The 21008-nt window shown below is 36.5% G+C and overlaps 1 protein-coding gene across 1 annotated transcript in view; it reads left to right on the plus strand.

Moving 5' to 3' along the window:
* The window catches only part of LOC148952910 (uncharacterized), a 77683-nt gene extending 58803 nt beyond the window's left edge, over positions 1–18880 (plus strand). The window contains exons 8-9 of the mRNA XM_089087823.1: positions 3593–3743; positions 17709–18880. Coding sequence (XP_088943949.1) covers positions 3593–3743; positions 17709–18880 — 1323 coding nt within the window. The remainder of the gene's footprint in view (positions 1–3592; positions 3744–17708) is intronic.
* The last annotated feature ends 2128 nt before the right edge of the window (positions 18881–21008 follow it).

Here is a 21008-nt window from a genome sequence, read left to right on the forward strand (position 1 = left end):
AAATGATGGACTGCCCCTGAAATTTGTCTAATTGCTTAAAGCATACTACAAGGGTTCTGTGAGCCGAGTTCGAGTTTACGGAGAAGAGACTGAAGAATTTCCGGTTGACTTTGGAGTAAAACAAGGCTGTGTCCCGTCTCCGACTCTGTTTAACTACTGTATTGATTGGGTGCTTGAAAATGCTTTATCTTCTCATCCAGGAGTTCAGATTGGACAGAACCTTTCACTTGGAGACTTGAATACGCTGATGATGTCGGAATCCTTTCGGACCCAGAGAAACCTCAAACTATGCTCGATGAGGATCCCAGCTTTATATTGATGGATCTTCTGACGCCGATATTCAACAGCGATTGTAGAAAGCACAGAGGTTATTTGCTTTCGTTAGAAAACCGTTGTGGAACCGGGATGAAATTAGTATAAGAACTGAAGTTCGAGTCTACCTGGCTTTGGTTCAAACAATCCTTCTTTATGGATACGAAACTTGGTCAGTAGAGTGACTACATGAAAATGCACTGAAGTTGTTTTAGCATACCTGTTTTCGTAGAATTCTTCAGTTAAATCTGAATGATCGCCTGTCGAACGTGGATATATGACAAATCTGTGGTATCAAGGGATGCGTTGTCATCATGATCAACAAGCGTCGACCAAAACGGTTGGGCCATGTCTTACGGAGGCCAACAGAGTACTTGCCTCACCGAATCCTTCTAGCTGAGCCACTTAGCTCATGGAAGACACGCCATGGAGGATAGCGGAAAATCTGGTGGAACCTTGTTAAATCAGACCTCAAACTTATTGGGGGGCACAGAAGGTTCGGTCACATATGGACAACTCAATGGCTTCCATTTGCAAAGCAGGTAGCAGAAGACCGCACTGCATGGTCGAAACAGGTTTTGAAGATCTTTGATACCGGGCAAGGTGGAAACGCCTGATTCCTGCCACAAGTACAAGTAAGTGTTTTTTTTTTATACAGATAGTAGTTTGTAGTCATTGACAAGGCTGTGATAACATTGGCATATTGCAATATCGGGATTAAGAATTGAATTTGTATTCTTTTTTATACAAAATATTATATTTTAGTGCCTTTACTGTAAACTGGATTAGCTTTCTATTTGATTTGGCTGTAAATCAAACCAATTTTTATTTAATTCAAAACTATATTTTTAAAGGTTGATTACTGGTATATTACTAACGTAAGACGAGATACAGGCTATTCAGCCCAACTTGGCATCAAGACGCTGCTAGACCAAATGCTTCCATCGGCTTCTATCTTCTGTGAATGATCGAATAAACTCCAGCCACGCCTTGTCTTACTTGTGATCACACTGTCGGAATCCCACAAGCGCTTCGACATCCTTTCTGACGACGTCATGCCAACATTTCATTTGGCCATCTGGGTTTTTCTTTCATAAGGAAGCAGGGGCTGCTAGTAGTACCTGGCGTGTCAGGGTTTCTTCCACGCGCCTTATTGCGTGGCCCAGCCACTTGAGACATCTTTTCTTCGTCATGGTGGAATCGTCTCGCTTTTTTCCGCATACTTTCGTCAGCCGTTGGTTGCTGATTCTTTGCGCTAGCTGTATGTTGCTAATTCGATCATTTTCGGTCGAAAATGTAAACATTTTTGGTCAAAGGTGTCAAGTTGATGCTCTTCCTCTGCTTTGAGGGGTCAGGTCTCACATCCATATAACAAAATTGAAAGCACCCATGCTGAGTAGATCTTGAGCTTCGTTACGAGGTTGATTTCCCTTCTAGTCTAAAGTGGTTTGCGAAGCTGGCCAAAGATAGACCAAGCTTTGCTAATCCTGCCTTGAATCTCAATAGTAGCTCCATTTTTTAGCATCTATCGATGACCCTTGGTATTTGAACTCTTCCACCCTTTCAGTATGTTCTCCACTGAGGCATATAGGAGTGTTCTGTTTGGTTGAAAGAAACTTTGTTTTGGTGATGCTGATCGTGAGTCCTGTCTCACTAGCCTTATTCGCGACTCTTTCTATTATGTTTTGTGCTTTGGGCAGAATCTGCGAGTGGAGTACCATCGTCTGCGTATTCAATGTCAGAAATTGTTCATTTTGCCGAAAAGGCGACACCATAATCTTCTTTCAATGCGTTTTTCATAATCCAGTATATAATATAGTTGAAAAGAATTGGTGAGGCTAGACATCTTTGACTGATGCCATATGCTATTTCAAATAGTTTTGTTAGCTCACCATATCATAGGATACCCAAGGTGTTTTTATAGTATGTTCTTAGCAGGTCGACTATTTTCGTCGGAACACCGTCTCTGAGCATTATTTGCTATAGCAAGGGTCGTAACCTCGTGTCAAATGCAGCGATCAGGTCAAGGAAGACTGCGAAGCTATCCAATCCGTGAATGAAATATTGGTGAAAAAGAAGTCGCAGGGTAAAGATATGGTCCACACAGTCTAATCCAGGGCGGGAACCTGCTTGTCCGATGCTCTCGCTTTTTTCCTCTTGAAAAGAGGAAAAGAGGAAGAGCGTAAAGATGCTCTCGCTCTTTTCACCTTGTCCGATGCTCTCGCTCTTTTCCAAATCGGTTCACCAAAACTATTGCAAAAATCTTCCCATCTATGTCTATTATTAAGACTCCCCGGTAATTTTTACAGTCTCCTTTCTGAAATATAGGGATTCTAGATGTGGTACGCCACTCCTGGGGAACATATTCAGCATCCCAGACTGTATTAAGTAGGTTCGTTAGTTCTTCAAAGAGTGCCGGGCTTGCTTTGTATATTTCTGCTGGTAAGGAGTCCTCGGCCGGGGTTTATATTTTTTTAAGACTTCACTGCGTTTCTGACTTCTTCCATTGAAGGATATGCATAGCAAGAATACTGCTCCACGAGTGATAGAGCTACTGGTTGCATATTTTGGCTGGAGTGGGCGGAGGAAGCTTATGGCGTAGCCCAGCCTCTCCTTTTTAACAGATTATTGAAATGTTTTTTCTATCGGTTCATTCTTTCTAGTCGCCCTGTGATAAACTCCCATTTGATCTTTTCACATTTTCTGTGGGGGTATTTGTTTGTTTGTTTTTAAGTTCAGCTCTCTCAGGATCCTATATTGTTTACGAGTCTCATGTTTAGCTGCAGCTTTTTTTAGGTCGATAACCAGCTTTGACCAGTAGGCATTTTCATCACTCCTTTCCAGCCTATGAGTTTTCTTGCCGAGCTTATAGCATTGTCTGTGCTTATAGCAATGTCTAGTCAGTGACAAAGATGTAACAGTAACTTCCGACAGTAAATTCTTTTGCGTCTACATCAACTGGACTAATATATCTGTAAGGAAACTAAACATTTGACGACAATAGAGTTTTTACTGAAATTGTATTTCTAGTGCTTGTGTTTGAAAGTTGGACATTTTTATAAATTTCAGTAGACACTAAGTCCAACTATCTTTTATTATTTAAGGTTAAAATCCTTTTTCTCTAGGCTGGTATGTTCACAACATTTTTTTGGGGAAGGGTAAGGGCCAATCAGTATACCATCAATTCCATCGACTAAAGAATTAACAAAATGAACCTCCGTTTCGTGAATTTTCTTGTTTCCCTGAATAAAATGTCAAAAGATCTATATTTTAATTTCAGTTGTTTTTCCGAAACAGTACACTGAGGCAGACTGAATATACTGAAGCAGATTGCCTAAGAGAAGGAAAATGCTTAGTAAGTTGGGTGAACAAAAGTGAATGCCGGTTTTGTCGCTTCAAGAAGTGCCTTGCTGTTGGAATGTCAAGAGACGGTAAGTGGTTATCTTTAGAGATTTTTTTTTTTTTAAGAAGCCGACTTCTATCCAGTACTTCCATGCAGAATACGCTCTTTTCAGTTCCTCTGTTCGTCACCTTCGTCACTACATATGCAACTCCATTTGACTGATTTTTGTTCTGTAACACGGCATGCATTGATTCTCATCTGTGTTGCCAATAGGGATCTAGGCAGTAATTTTCTTTCTAATAATAAAAAATAGCGAATTTTTTGTAGATTTGAAGTAAGAAGTTCCCAAAAATGTGTTAAAATTTAGAATTTTGGACGGGTCCGTGCCCATTCCCCCCTCCCCCCTACTGACGCCTCTTTTGTCGGATGGGCGTATTTGGGTACTCCTTTCAGTCGGTTGCCTGAATTTCAAAATCAATTTTTCGTAAAAAAAATAAAATAAAACAATAAAAAATACATACGGCCCGTTCTTGTTCTAGAACTGGTATTATCAGCATTTTTTCGTTTGTTTTCTTTTGCCACGCAATCTTGTACCAGATTTCTAGTAACAATAATTCTTATTAATATTAAGTTTTGAAGAAAAAAAAATCTTCAGCTGAAAATTAGGAGCAATGTTAAAATTTAAAACAAACATTTATTCTGTATATTAGGGGGACTCCATTCTCCTCTTCTATCCCTTGCTCTTTACACTGAAGTTTAACTTTTTTCCTAATTCATTAAGTATTTAAGCATTTTATAAATTTATCATAACAAACAAGGGAGAGGGTACAGCTCCTCTCATTTGCAGAATAATTTCTGTTCGTTTTAAGTTTTAATGTTGCTCCTTACATAACTTAAGAGAAAAAAAATCTTAAAATGAAGCATGAAAGGTAGGGACAAAGACCACTTAATTACGTCACTTTTGTCGGATGGGCGTATTTGGGTGCTCCTTTAAGTTTGTTGCCCGCATTTCAAAATAATTTTTTATAGACAAAAAACAATAACTATATATTCGGCACGTTCTTTTTCTAGAATCGGTACCTTCAGCACCTCTTTGTTCCTTTTTTTGCCACGCAATCTTGTACCAGATTTTTGGTAACAATAATTCTTATCAATATTAAGTTTTGAAAAAAAAAATCTTCAGCTGAAAATAAGGAGCAATATTAAAGCTTAAAACATAAATTTATTCTGTATATTTGGGGGACTCCCTTCTCCGCTTCTTTACGCTAAAGTTTGACTTTTTCCCTAATTCCTTGAGTATTTTAGCATTTTATTAATTTAGAATAACAAGCAAGGGATGGAGGAGGGTATAACCCCTCTCATTTGTGGAATATTTTCTGTTCGTTTTAAGTTTAATGCTACTCCTTCCTTAACAAAGAAAAAAAATATTTTTAATGAAGAATTAAGCAAACGGGACTGCGGCCTGTAGAAGGAAAAAATAAACTAAACAAGGGATATTTCGCCTGCATAAAACAAGGCGTCTTCAGCGCTAAATATAGAAGAAACTAAATAAAAGAACTAAAGATTAAATAATCTATAAAATTGAATAAAATCTAAAAACAATAAAGATAATGTTAGCGTCAATATTAGCAATAGTTGCAAATTTGTTTTTATTAGACATTAGTGTTAACAATATTTTATCTATTAACGTAGTCAAAATTTCCATCCTAGTTTAAAATTCAAAGAGTATTCCACCAAAATGAATTTACTCAAAAGGAGGAGGAGTAAGGATATCATCATTGTGCACAAGCTTTCAAATAACTATCAAACTTTCAATTTGCTCACAATTAGATCTAGCACATCAAGTCGAGGGCGAACTCTTATGCACCGGGGCCATATAAGGTTTTCATGAAAGGAATGATCGTATAACTTCGTCGGGGGTTCATTCTCTTGGAAATTGAAAGTTCTAGTTCCCTTTTAAGAATCAAAAGGAACCGGATTAGCCCTCCTGCCTTTTTACCCCAAATCCATCCCATCGAATTTTTGAGATAGCCATTTTGTTAAAGTAAGTCGAAAGATCGGATAACAAAAACTCCAGGGTCAACACAACTCCTCCCAGAGCCTTGGGGCAAGTATTATATGTTACCGGTGGGTATATAAGGTTCTTATGCGATGGTTTTGAAAATAGTTCAAAGATCAGATAAACCAAACCCCCAAGCACAATCCAAAAACTTATTAACGATATTTTTTTGCAAAACTTAAGCGAGCTGACCCTTGGCTTTTTCTGCATGGCTCTACCCCCCCCCCCCCTCCAAGAAAAAAGAAACTTGTTAACGATATTTTATTCCAAAATTATTTTCAACTCACACCTTTACCTCCATGGCCCAACCCCCCAACCCCCCCCGAAAAAAAAAAACAAAAAACTTATTAAACAATATTTTATTCCAAAACCTATGGGAGCTGACCCCTGGTCCTCCTTGGCCCGATGCCCCTCCCTCTCCCCAAATATTATGAATGATTAATCATGGGAACTGACCCCTTGCCCTATTTCCATGGCCCCTGACCGTGAGTATACATGTAATCAAAAGGACACATCAGTATTATCCCAGAAATGGATGAGAGTGTTACGTTGAAATTCAATACTACTAGTGGCACTACTTTTTCTGCTGCTACATCTACTATTGAGTTCAGAGTTTTATTCACCAATAAATACAAAATGGAAATGTAATACCCTTATTCCTCTCGAAAGGCTGCATGGCAAGGGATACAAGGGGAATACAAAAAAATACAATATACACAACAACCAAAAAAAGAGAATAATAGCCATAATATACAAGATTAAAAAGAGAACATGCCTGAGGCCTGGGAGTCAAAGCGCAGAGAAGACAACCATACAGCATCAAATAAACACTCAGGGAACATCAACTCTTCAGAAAAAAAGGAAAAAAATAATATTTTTTTAAAATAAAATAAACAAATAAAAAACAAAATGCTATTCTGTTTGATTCTTAACTAAATGTTCCTTAACAATCCCTTTAAAAGTCCCAAGCGAGTGGCATCTCTGTACTGAAGAAGGTAGGGAATTCCAGACCTGTTGACAAAAAATGAGAGGATTGAAATCTGATCGCATAGTAGGGGGTGAAGGAATGCAGATATTAAATAAAGAACGAAAGCCATATGTATCTGAATCAGAAATAAACACAGGATTTTTTTGAAGAGATTTTGGTAGATTGCCATGAAGCTGATAAAAGACAAAAGAAGCACAAGAAAGAATGTAAATAAACTGTAGATTTAAAAGCGGTGTTGGTGAGGAATGGTTTGTGACCATAACCAGACGCCGTGCTTTGTTATGCATGACAGAAAGTGACCGCAGTGTAGAAGGAAAAGCGGACATCCATACAATGGGGCAATATGAAACAGACTGTACAAGGCCGAAAAAAGAAGCTTCAGAATAGATCCAGGAAATGTGTGTCCAAGTTTTTGAATGATACCCAAACTCCGTGAGACCTTAACCATAATCATCTCTATCTGTTTCTAAATGAAAGGTTCATCAAGCAGGATACCAAGAAACTGGACCACCCTATTCTCTGCTCTACATAAGGAGCCTTGTGACACCTGAATTTGTGTAAGCTGAGGAAAACCTAAACCAATTCTAGAAAAAAAAGAAAATGTGACTTACCAACATTCAAGGCCAAGTGATTAGCATCAAACCATGAAATAACTCCCGAATATTGCCACAAGGTTAGACTTGATATCACATTCCGTCTTCCCAAAAGTCCCAAGAGTGGTGTCATCAGCAAAAGCAACGAGAAAATCTTCATTAGAAGTAGTATTAGAACAAAAACAAACATCAGGATGGCACAGTTTGCAGCATGCCAGAGGCCTGGTGTTTTAACTGCCGAAATCAGATCATTAACATAGATCAGAAATAAAACTGGACCAAGAACAAATCCCTTAAATACGCCACAATCTACTTTAGAAGGGCTCCGGAAAAGCGGATCAATTGAAATAAGCATACCAGAAAGATAATATTCAAACCAAAAGAAAGCATTTGATCTTATAACAATATACGATAGTTTCCAAAGAAAAATCCGATGAGTCACGGAATCAAAGCCTTACGAACATCTAAAAATAAAGCTGCCGGTATATGACCAGAATCTATTGCCGAATGAATGTTATTCAAGAGAGCTGTGCAAGCATGCTCTGTAGAGTGATTCGCTCGGAATCCAAACTGGAAATCATGCACAAACTTTTTTTGCATCAAGAAAACTAAGAAGCCTGGACAGCATAACCTTCTCAAAAATTTTGCTGAAAACAGATAGGAGAGAAATTGGCCTGTAATTAGCAGGATCGCTCTGAGAACCACCTTTACACAGCACTATAACCTTATCTCGCTTGAGAGATTCAGGGAAAATTCCTATCTCGAAAGACAGATTGACAAGCTTAGCCAATGGTGACAGAATAGCTGGCAGAATGGCACGGATAACCCTTGTAGGAATTCTGACTGGCCCTGAAGACGATGATCCTTTAAGAGTATTCACAATACGAGCTACCTCAAACTCAGAAACAGAGTTCAAAACTATTGACTTTAAACATGAGGGTCCAATATAGGCTCTGAAATCACAACGGGAAGTTGCAGACCTTGCAGAGGAAGCAGTTGTCTTTCCTATATTAGTAACTAAATCAAAAGCGTAAGTGCATTCTAGTTGTCAAAATGACACAGATGTAATATCAAAGGAAGAGAACAGAGAATTAAGCTGAAACTTTCAGGCAGATTTGATTGAGATTTAAAACTAATTCAAAAGGTAATATGTGCATGTTGGTTGTCCAAACTAGCGCAACAGCAATATCTCAGAACCGGCTGAAGGTATTAAATTGATAGTTTCAGGGCTGCTATTTCGACCAATTCTACTACTTGTTGAAACTAACTACTAAGTTGAAACTTTCAAATAAAGTTGACGGGGACGTAAAACTAAGTCAAAACGCATTGTGTTTATCAAGATTGTCAAAAGTACGTCTGTACAATTTGCCAGGAACAGCTAAGGGTATTACGTTGAAACTGTCAGGGCACGTTTTAGGGGTGTTCAACTAAACGAGAAGACCATGTGGGAATCGAAAGTATTTAAAAGGGCGTATATGCGATATCACAGGGACAGCTAAGGGGAGTAAGTTGAAATTATCTCGGCATGCTGATGAGGTTTTGAACTGATTCAAAAAAAACTATGGGGATCCAGATCGTCCCAACGGCGTACTTGGAATGACTGGTATTAAGTTGAAAATTTTGGGGAATGCTGAGCTGAACCTTGAACAAATCAAAACACTATTTGCTTGCAGGTTGTTGAAAGGTCGTATCAGCAATTTCTCGGGAATGGTTGGGAGTATCAAATTGAAACTTTCAGCCCCACTACTAATACTGCCATAGGTTAACTACTTGTAACTAGTCCTGCGACTACTTGCGACTGTTTCTATTATTACTACTTTAATTTTGTAAACGTATGAAAATGAAACATTGTCCACCTTAACTCTTGAAATTCCGTATATTTCTTGTTTTATTTTCGATGCCTATCCATAGCTGGTTTTTTACAAAATAAATGGTCAAAAGTCTCATGCTCGGGCTAAATTACAGTCACAAATACTAGCAAAATCAAAGTTACGCACGACTGCAGTGCCAATTATATGTGCCATCCAGAAATTTCTCGAGTTGAAAATTGTTCAACTTTCATTCATCAAATTCTTGACTGACCAATCAGAGTTAAGAGCTAATGCATAATTTTATGTAAAGAGCCATATTGAAGATGGAAACAGTCCTAAAGATGGAAGTTTGAAGTAGTTTTCTGTCTGTACCAAGAACTGATAAAAATAAGAAGAAGTATAGAAGTAATTTAGTAGGGAATAGTTGCAGACGAAATTGTTGGTTGTACAAGCTTTTCAAACTGATTTCATGCCACTTTACTTTTCCATTTCTTAAATAAAAGTGTGTCATCAAAATTAAGAAAAGTCCCTTGTTATTATTAAACTTTGGTTTACATATTGGTAGTTGTGGCTAAGATGTGGGTCAAACATTGGAGAAAAAATCAATTTTGAAAAATTTACGATTTTGATCGTGGATTCAGATCGTTATTTAGGGACGTGCTTATTGTAAACAGTAAGGAAATACAAGAATGACATTATTTACATCTTATTGTACAAAGTAAATTTACAGAATGTGTTTTAAGTAAGGCTACATAATTTTTGCTAAAATCATCTTTTTCAATTCCAGGTTTCAAAGTTAAAATTAAATTTTGGGGTGTTGTGACCTGATTCTTTTGATCCCTTCCCTTTTTCTAAAAAAAAAAAAAATTGGGGGGCTGTTGGTAATCAGTGTTTTTTTATCAGTGTTGCAGTCGAATTTGTTTTTCTTGGATCCGACACGGCCCAAAGAGCCATAAGGAATGCTATCATGGGTAAGAATCGAAAGTAATTGGAAGGTACTCCTCCCTTTCCATACCCTTGTTAGTTACCCGTCGCCTCAATCCCAAAGATAGTCGATCTAAATTTTAAGATAACAATTTGGTTCATAATTATTTGAAGGTCAAATAACTATTTGTCAAGGGATGACATGTTCCTCTCAGGTAGTATGTCTACAATAACATATTGACATTCATTAAACGAAATGATTTTTAGTATGCACTGAATAAAAATTTAAAATAAAAGTTGGAATTAAAATGGAAGGAGCGTAAGTGAGACAAATTGGCAGTCTCTGGTAAACAAGCGAATAGGTTGTATTACTAAGAAGGGGTATGTTTGATCCTGGGTATCTGAAAAGGGTAGGCCCTAAATATATTAAGATTAAGGTTTCAGAGATCGTTTTGGGGAATATTAAGCAAATTGACAAGAAATTATGTGCATCCAAATTGTCGAACGGGCGCGCCTGGAATATATCAGGAACAACTAAGGCTATAAGCTTGAAACTTTCAAAGCAAGTTGCGGGATATGCTTAGCATAGGTGTCAAGAAGGCAATATGCAAAAATATTTGCGGGTTTTATGTTGGAACTTTCGGTGCATGTTTTTGGGAATATTTAACGTAATCAAAAGGCAATTTGTGCATCAAAATATTATGTGTATCCTGTATATCAAAAGGAATATCTGCAATATCTCGGGAACTGCCTAGGGTTTTTTATTTCGGAATTTTAGGGAAAGTTGAGGGTGATTTTTAATTATATGAATATAAAATTATGCGCATTCAAGTTGCCTAAAGGCCTATCTGCATATTAAACGGGATGTTACGCTGAATCAGAAGACGCTGGATGTATCAAGGTTTTCAAAAGAGTAAACTGCCAAATCTTAGGAACAGCAGAGTATCAATTTGAAAAAGGGAATATTGAGCGAGACGTAGGACTAAGTCAAAACCATGTTTGAGGTCAACAAACACATCTAAGATGTTAAAGGGGTCTATATGTAATATCTCACAAATGGATATGGGTACCCGGTTGAAACTCTTAGGAACGTTAAGGAGCATGTTGAATTAAATCAGAAGACCCTATGCGCACCCAAGGATATGCAACATTCTAGGAGTGACTAAGGATTTAGGATTTAGTAGAAAGTTTTAGGTAACATGGAGAGGGATGCTCAACTAAACAAAAAGAAACTATAAGCACAAAAAAGACAAATTGGCTGAGGTCATTACACTCATGTATTGATAAAGATATTATTTTCATGCTAGCTGATCTTTTCTTGCAAGAACTGACGGTAGTGTAGCATAGTCCCACCAGTGTTGTCACGGGGTACGTTCTATTTATGATGTAGGTACACTGAATAGACAGCCCTGACCTGTTATCTCTAATGCTAGTATTACCTCACTGCAACATCAAGTCGCCTAAGGCCAACACAGCTACATACTCAGGACAATCTTTGGCTTTCTCTCATCCTTCATTCATTGAACTGGTCCTAACCACCTATCCTTTCTCGCATGATAGCCCTAGAAAGCGAGATTGAACATCATTTTTCGTACAGCATACTGTTTTAGATACGGTTAGTCAGTCGGGTACACAAATCGATCCGTAGCTAATTTCTCTGGAAAAATCACGAGACCTTCATTAAGGTTGTGTCACCGGAAAACATTAGGCCTTACGCGCAAAATTTCCTCTCATCCCTGAAGGATTGGAGGAAAAATCTACAGAAGGCTGTCAAAATATGTGCGGTTAATGAATGGAATTGCCTTATCTGTCTGCTTTAGTTTCGTCAATGTATAGTGAATTAAGTAGTCTGTAAGGTGGGACTGAGGATGAACTCACGAAAAAACTACAGGACGAGTTTTCCCGATTCGTGAGAGTGTCCTTCACAGTAAAAAGATAATCTTTTGGACACTATTACTCATTCTATGTACAAAGCCATCAATTTGCAGTTCCAGTCGCGGTTCGATGTGGTCGAGAAAAGTCTGAATGATTTAAGATCATAAGGAATCTAGGATAGTTATAAATTGATAAAGCTTGAAAGTAAACTGGATGACATAAATCAAAGTACCTTTCTGGAGAAAGTTATTATTTCCGGTATTTACACTTCTGCCCGTGATTTAGCCAACCTTCAAGAAAAAATTATTGATTGCTCAAACTCTCTTATGGGCCTTTGTTTTGACATATCCTTCGTTAAGAACGCTAGACGTCTTGGAGCTGCGGATCAAACTAAAGCTCCCATTGAACTTACTTTGAACGTCGGTTTACACTTTGTGAAATCGCAAGAACCTAAAAGGTTCTCAAATTTTTGTTAACCCTTTAAGCCCTGAATATTTTTGCTGAGCAGGAAAATTCTGATTTTCTAGTATAGGGCTCATTTTGACCTTAGAAAACTTGAGGCTGTGTTAGAAAACAGTTAGGGTACATATTCATAAAAATCTCAATTCCTGTCAAATGACGTTAATGGGAATACAAGGGTGAACCAGGAAGGCAGCTTCGTGCATGCGAAAAATATAAAAAAGGCACAATACATATACACAAAGTTAAGTTTTAAACCCAGTGAGTATGGTAGATCATGAAGCAATTCCTGTCTTTGTTCAGACACAACGCAACCTCACATTTCTCACAACGAATCTGTGAAACCCCCTATTTCCCTTTTGGGCACTTTTCATAGCGGTACTGGGCTTCTCGACCTTCTAAATGCACAAGGAAGTGATTTACTCGGTCATACCGGACGCTTTCGATCGTGTAAGTTGATCGGCAGCTGGTTGGGACGGCGAAGGAGCCGGAGAATCTTGGCATCTTTTTACTGGTGAGGACGGCCAGCTCTTCGTTTAGAGATCTGCTCCTCATATTCACACTTCAGCAGTACTTCTGTAATTTCGTTCCGGAACTCGAAGAGTGACACTGGTCCACTTTCACGTCTTTTTTTCAATTCGATACAAGGCAACGAGATGATCCAGCTTGTCTACTCTTCCCATATTGCAGTTATAGTGACCAATAACGTCAGGTCTTTTCACATCAACCTTCTCCTTCTTCTCGTCACTTCATCTGTTCACTACTCCACTTGCACCTGCACCACAATAATTCGACGGCATGTTTACTGCGCTGTTGTCAAACCAACGCACAAGAACGAGTCCCTTTTCAATGTCGCTAACTTCGTCCCACGACCATGGTCCTTTTTTCCTAATATCATTCTCATCTGCAAGCTTTGCTTTGGCTATCCGGCCCTTTCTGATAGTTCCTGCTGTCAACTTTTCAAGCAGTGATAACGTTGTAAAGTAGTTATCGAAATAAACTTTGTGATAGACATGCTTGTCAATTTTTCTCCAGCAGACTAAGAACAATGGCTCCTACCAAACCCCCAACTGTTTCTCTGTGCTCCTTCCCAGTAGGGGTACTCTTTCCCTCATAAACTCCAAAGTCATACATGATACCAGAAGAACCATAGAGAACTAAGTTTTTCAGTCCCCACGGTCTCCGCTTTGACTTTATGCATTGCTTCATCCTCGTCTGGCCTTTGAAGGGGATCATCTGCTCGTCTAAACATAGGTTTTCCTCCCTTTCAAGCCCGAAGCACCGCGCTCTAACAAGGGATAATACAGGCCTGACTTTCCATAACGCATCATTTTCGTTCCTGTCCTCTTCGGACGCAAAGTGGAGATGACTCCGTAATTTGTGGTATCGATCTGTTGGAAGTGTTCTTGCGACTATGGGAAGAAAGTACTATTTGTTCCAGTAAAGTCTTATTTGCGAAAGATTGAGGGGTCCCATAAGGATTGAGGTCCCAACCATTTGGCGTATCTCTTGGGCCAGACTTTTGCCTCTGACTACTATAATTTTACCGTCTTTTCAGCCAAAATCTCAAAAAAATCAAGCGGAATATACTTATAGAAGTATTCGACAGGAGCGAGCCCCTCAGTCTGAGAGTCCCAGTCTTGTTACTTTACTTACACTGACTTTCGAAAATTCTGACAGCCACCTAGACTGCGCTAGTCACTAAATAGAACTCTCATTGATTAGTTTCGGCTATCTAGTTTTAAATGATATTACAAAAGTAGACAAATAAATGATATGTCTACTATAATTTCTAACTAGAAATGACCCACCTCTAACAGACTTTTTCCCACTTTTTTTCTAATTAAATTTTCGTCCACTGCAATGTTCCGAACAATACGTGTGATACATCAGGTAGATGTCTCAAGAATACAAAGAGCATGGTTTTAGTTACTACTTTTCACACTAGATAGCATTTGGTGAGCAAAAATTAGCCACCCGTCATTTGACGGGCTCCGGGGCGAAAGGGTTATTGCGTTCACGAAACAAAGACAAGCTGGTTTTAGATTAGTGCGCAATAAATTTGAGGCAAAAAATGTGTGGACGATGAGAGGTGTTATATATGTGAGAACCGGTTCTCATACTATTACCCTATATGATCATTGCTGATGTTGCCAAAATTTGCAGTTTGGAGACCTTCCGTCTTAATAATGATTAGTTATAAATTTGTAATCTGTGTCGGATTGGGACTTTTTTCAAGAATTTCTGGATTCGAAGTTGAAACTAGATACCATTTTAAAGACTACAATTTGTGACAGTGACCTACCAAGTGTAAATGAATTGCCGGAATCTGATTTTTCTACGAATGGTCACCAGCTGCCCAGTGCTATTGGCCAGTGTAAAATTCATCGAAGTCCACTACACTTCTCAAGATTTACAAACTACTCATAGCGAATTCAAGTTCTTACTAGTTTTGAGTCCACGTGACGTTGTTACTGTTTGTGAAACCTTTTTATCGAATAATGCTCCTGTTTCCATGCTGGATATCCCCAATATTAAGTTCTTTTTCCGCAGCAGGAATGTCTTTAAGAAAGGTAGCTTAGTAATTTATATTTGAAATAGTTTGTCTTCTATTGTCATGATTGATAGGTCTGTTTGGGAAGAATGTATATGCGAGAGCTTATTCCTTGAAGGTTCTCCATCAGGATGCATACCGTTTATTTTATGTTCTTTTTACAGAGTTCGGTCTAGTAATCCTGCGAGATTTCATTTTATGTTTTTGAACAAGTACTTGTAAAGCTACCAGAGTGCGAAAATGCAGTTCTAATGTTGGGTGATTTAAATTTTGGCCTGTTAACTTTGGAGGCTAATGTTAACAAAGATTTTCTTCAAAATATGCTTTTATCAGGCTTCCTACATAGCATTTTCTTCCTATTAGAGTGACAACAACCACTGCTATCCTGTTGGACAATATATTTTTCTCTGTCCATTCATTCTGAGTAGTAAAATCGTCCGGGATGTTGTCTGATATGTCTAACCACTTTCGAATTAATGCTCTTTCCGAAGTTACCCAAAATTCTTTTGATCGGCACAAGCTTTCAGGAAAGAACAAAGATAGACGGCTAGAAGTGATTAATTTTCAGTCATTATGTCAGCTTATTGATAATCATGATTGGTGTTCTATTTTTGAATCAGATAATTGTAAATGGTAACGTAAAAGTGTCTCCATTAACAAACCATATCACTTCGTCCGAATATTGAACGGAAATTTGACCTATGGATTTCTGATTGGATTGTTTCGTCAATAAGAGTTGAAAATAAAAACTATAAAAAGAATTAATCAGTGAAAACAGAGGATCTGTTTCAAGATTACTGTTCATATAGAAATAAATTCAGTTCTACTATAAGATTTAATAAACGTAGATATTTTAAAGATACGAGAACTAGTAATATAAATCTGGCATGAGAAAGACTTAGAACCGTATGAATAAAAAAATTCGTCCAAACCACTATTAGTACTAGTGTTGATTGTCTTGATGCTTTCGGTTATTATTTTAGTACTGTAGGAGCTAAGCAGGCATCTAGTATAAATTCATTCGAGAGCCTCCTGATCTTGATGATTTTGTCCCTTCTGCGAATGAATTTTCGTTTTACGATATTTCCGCATATAGTTGCATCCTTGATTTTTATTCATCCTATTCAAAAAAACATGAAGAGCTAACTGTCGAAAAAACATACGTAGGGAATAAAATTTTAAAGAAGGAAAAACAAAAATTCAGTGTTTTTACGTGGAGCGATTTCTCAGTTCGATTGGAAAGCTCCGTTCTAGCCAACCAGCATCAGGGGGTTATACCTCCCCCCCCCCCCAAATGTTTGTCTGATTCGTAAAAATGGATATAAACAAATATTTTATGGTTTTTTTTTAGCTTGTTTTTGTGTTTGCGAATCATCATCAAATAAAAAAAAAACTGCTTTGAAACTTAAAACTAGTTCTACTGTAGATGATTTTGGATTTTCTACTCGAATCGTCAGTAGCAAGTAGCATGATATGTTTCTTCTCTCCTTGCACATAACATATATTTAGTTATATGTTATATAACATATATTTAGTTAATGAAGCTATTTGCACTCCGACCACTTTTGACTCTTCAAAAGGGCACTAGAACTTCCGATTTCGAATCAAATTAGCTCCCTTCGAAGTTTATACGACCATTCCTTCCATATAAAGTGCCTCTGGAAAAAATAATAAAACATTGAAGTTATACGGCCTTTAATACTGGTAAGGCTATAGCGTTGCCCCTGATTAAAGAACACTGATCAAAATAGATATAGTTTGAATTACAATAAAGTGTCACAGTAGGCTTTAGAAGATTTGGAGGGCCAGTAGTAAACCCTTGTTTGTAATAACGTTTTGTATGCTTGTTTTAAGTCTGACTTAAAGCATTCGTTTTAATTTTTACTCATTTCAGGATTTATTAGTTCATCAGTATCTGTTATCTTTGTGTTTGATTCGATTATTAATATTAATTTATGTTTGTTTTGGTTTAAATAATAGAACTTATTAATTGTCGCAACTGTATTTGCTTTAAGAAATAAGTATTATTTTTGTGTTCTGATGATTTTTAGAGAATTTTATAACAATATTAACTTGTTCATGTTTTTCAATAAAGTACAGATTGCACTGCAGCTTTTTGGGGTTTTGAAAGAAACGGCAGTCCGTACCTTATTTTTGGTAACCTTTGTTCGTCTAAAGTTTAACTTTATTATCCGTTGAAATCTAATTGGAGTATGGCTTATTACTCTTGCGTGGCTACTTCTGTTCTTTTCAAGGTTTGGATTTTTCTTTCAATCTTGAATTTTCTTTCAAACATTTAAATTTATTTTTTGTTTAATTTTAAGACAGATTGTGGAGTAACTGGAATCAATCCTTTTCTTTAATGGAATGGTGAGATTAATTTTGAATCATTTATTTTTTCATTTGTCAAAGAAATAACAAAATTCTATATTCAGACATTTATAAAATATATATAAAAACTTGAGTTTTATGTGAATTTGTTTATTATTTCTTTGAACTTTGCGTAAAAACATGTGCTGGAGACGTACTTAATTTGTTCATGATGCTATTGCAAAGCTAATCGGAGCCCCGAAATCCCGGGTGAAAGTTTACTTTTAAAATCATTTTCTAAGTTGGACCTGAAACAAAATTTCTGATCATAAATTGTAATTACTTTAAAAAAAAGTAAACAGAATCAAAATACTCGGAGTTCTTTATTTTATTCAATAGGCTCGAGAAATTATTTCATTATCTTGTTTAATATCGTAATTCAATTTTTATGAATAGTTAGTTGCTGATTTTTTTTTTTAGAACCAGACGAATATAATGGCGTACATTATAATGGCAAAAATACAGTGTTTAAAAAAATACCAACTATGCAGTCGCCGGAAAACACTTTTGTTTGTAGAATTTTCAATGAATCATTTTCTCTTCGCCTTTTGTTGCTAAATCATGTGAAAGCTCATGACAGAATAGAAATTCAGCAATGTCAGATTTACTGTTCACAACTCAAGAAGAAGTATCATATTGATATTCGTTTTGACCCTCTACGTAAGACCAGAAATAAATTCGAATGTAATATCTGCAATAATTCGTACCCTCATCGCAGATCCCTCTATATTCACAAGCGAAGACACACTAAAGGAAAACAATGCTTGTGTTCCTTATGTGGCTTAATCCTGGATAGTCCAGAGAACCTCAATCGTCATATGCAAATCCATTCTGGTGAAAAATGTTTATTGTGTGACAGATGTGGAATGCAATTTCGACATAGAGAATCTCTTAATGATCATATTAAAATGCACCTTCGGAAAGAGAGTGGGCAGACTTCAGAAAAATTATTTGAGTGCGAGATCTGTAATAAGACATTCGCAACTAGAAGGATATATACATTTCACGTAAAAAGACACACTCAGCCAAAAACACATGGATGCACATTCTGTCAAAGAAAGTTTTACACAAGAAGGCCACTGATCGAGCATATGAGGACCCATACGGGGGAAAAGCCATTGGAGTGCCAGACATGTGGCTATACCTGTGCACAATATGCTAGCTTATATACTCATATGAAATGTCACAGTATCGAAAGACCTCATAAATGTGAGCTTTGCAATAAGGCGTTTAAGATCAGAAAGACACTGGACGACCATTTAAATACTCACACTGGTGCTAGACCATATAAGTGCAAGCAATGCGACAAGGGTTTCGGCACAAATGGTGCTTTAAGAGTCCATAAGAAAAGTCATATAGGAAAGAGATTCAAAGAAAAGAAGTACAGCTGGAGCATATGCAGCGAAGTGTTTGCAGATTCTTCTTATCGTGACCTACATGTTGCTTTACACGCAAATCCAACCTCATTCAGTTGCGAGTTTTGTAGTAAGAGCTTCAATTATAAGAAAAACTTGGTGGAGCATGTGCAGCGTCTGAATCCTGATCGTAATCCATTTAAATGTAAACTATGTTGTAAACATGTGATTCCTTGAAGAAAATTCGTGTTCACATTACCTCTCGTGCTGGTGAGAAAAAAGAGAAATTGCCAGAAAAGAAGAAAAATCAAAGTAAACATATTGAGGTGGAGGGAAGGAGGAATGTTGAGAAAGAGGTGAATCTGTTTGTATGCAATTTTTGTGAGGAAGAGTTTATGTCAGTTGAAGACATTCTAAGTCATTTTAACTCTTTTCATAAGCATTCTAAGTAGGAATTGATTGTAGTGTTAGTTTTATAACTTTTTGTTATTTTTAGCGGAAGGGGGTCTAAATTAGCCTGAATATCTATTATACATTTTGGTTTGCAAAGAACGGAAACGAATAAAAAACGAATGATGAATAATTACCACTTCATATCTGATTGTTAGAATCAGCAGCAGCTTCAAGATGCAACCAAGATGGTTTCGTGTCCATATTGCTATAATTTTCCATGTCATGAACGAACTTATTTTTATGAATTGATTTGATAGTTCAGAATTACAGAATCCTTAGGATTTTGGATTCATTTCTTTGAAATTTAGCTCATTCCTTTTTGTTTTTAGAGGAACTTAGATTTTAAAAACTGTTTGTATTTTTCTTCTGCACGTACCACTTAATAAAGATACCGAATAAAGATATTTTAGAATTGGATATTTTCTTCAATAATTATGTAATAGGCTTATTTTTTTGAATTTCTTGTCTGCTTTGTAATGTTGTTTATGGTCTTTTACTGCAATGATTTTTTTGGGCTTGGTATATTGTGTTAAATTTGGTACATGGTTTCATCTCCTATTATTATTTCTTAAATAACTAGAATAAAATTTAGTTTAAATTTCATTGTTTTCTGAGCATGCCCTTGCTAGCTTAGCGTTTGATGTTCTGCTGATTAATTTTGTGGGTGTGTGTGTGTGTGTTTATTTATAATAAGCTATTGTCTTACTTTAAGAATGTTTGATAGAATTTTAGCATATCGATCAAATTAAAATACATTATTTTTCAATAAAATATATTTTAATCACGGAGAAAATTGATACAATGATGTGATTTTAAGATTTGAATAAAAAAATGTTTGAATGAATCAGGCTACAGTTGTTTATTTTTAGATTAGATATTTAGAAATTAATGAATTTTTTTTGTCTGTTTGACCATATATTGGTCCATCAAATTTCTTTGTTAAATTTAGAATAAGAGGTAAACTCTTATTTTAATAATAAGAGTTGTAAGAGTCCTGTAAATCCCGCAGTTTTGTGACTTGTGCACAGCTGGAACTCGATTTGAACGAAAAGATATTTATATTGCTTAGTTTGTTAGTTTGAAAACTATCCATTTATTAAGATCATTTCTAAAACCACTTTGGCCTGACATAACAAAAAGAAAGAAAAACGAGCAAAAATGGGGTTTTTAGCTCTCAAACTCATTCAATGCTGTTTCGTTTTGGTTTGAGTGAATGAATGTTTTTCTTTTAATTTCCAGAATCTCAGTTATTTACTTGTATCCGTCAATGGTTGATCAATTTTGAGTTTATTTGCAATTATAAATATTTGTGAATGAATTTCTTCTATTGTTGTTCGGTCTTGTGTTTTAATTCTTAAATTTTTTGGTTTTTATTGATTTTTATTCATTTTTTAATGTTTTATTTTTCTTTCTTTGTTTTTTTCACATTCACATTGACTTTCCGCGTTTTATTTGTTGGTTTATTCTTCGGCACTCGCATTGATTATATTTTTGCGTTTCGCGCTGAAGAAGAGAGGCGTTTGTCCCCTCGAAATATTCGCTTTGTTGTGTTTTTTCAGTATTTTCATTTGGCCTTTAAAAACCCCATTTTTGCTCGTTTTTCTTTATGTTATCCATTTATTGAGCCAAAATTAAAATATTTCTAAAATTGCTTAAGGATCTAAAATTGCTTAAAAAGTAGGAAAAGTTGCTATTTTGACAAATTTGTCTATCATTTTCAACGTTTTCTAATCTTAAAAAAATGTAAAACAAAATTTAAAAATTTAATTTTGCTGATTGACAAAGCTGAAAATCAGCTGTTGAATGATAGCCACAGAATCACCTTATGTAGAAACTTTAAACGGCAAGACGGTTGAACAATAACATACCAAGAAGCTGCAAAGGGAACACCAGCCTAAAGATGACATAGTTA

The sequence above is a fragment of the Artemia sp. Qi Xiang Cuo genome, chromosome 4 (genome assembly GCF_049724085.1).
Source record: "Artemia sp. Qi Xiang Cuo chromosome 4, ASM4972408v1, whole genome shotgun sequence".
In the NCBI taxonomy this organism is placed as follows: domain Eukaryota; kingdom Metazoa; phylum Arthropoda; class Branchiopoda; order Anostraca; family Artemiidae; genus Artemia; species Artemia sp. Qi Xiang Cuo.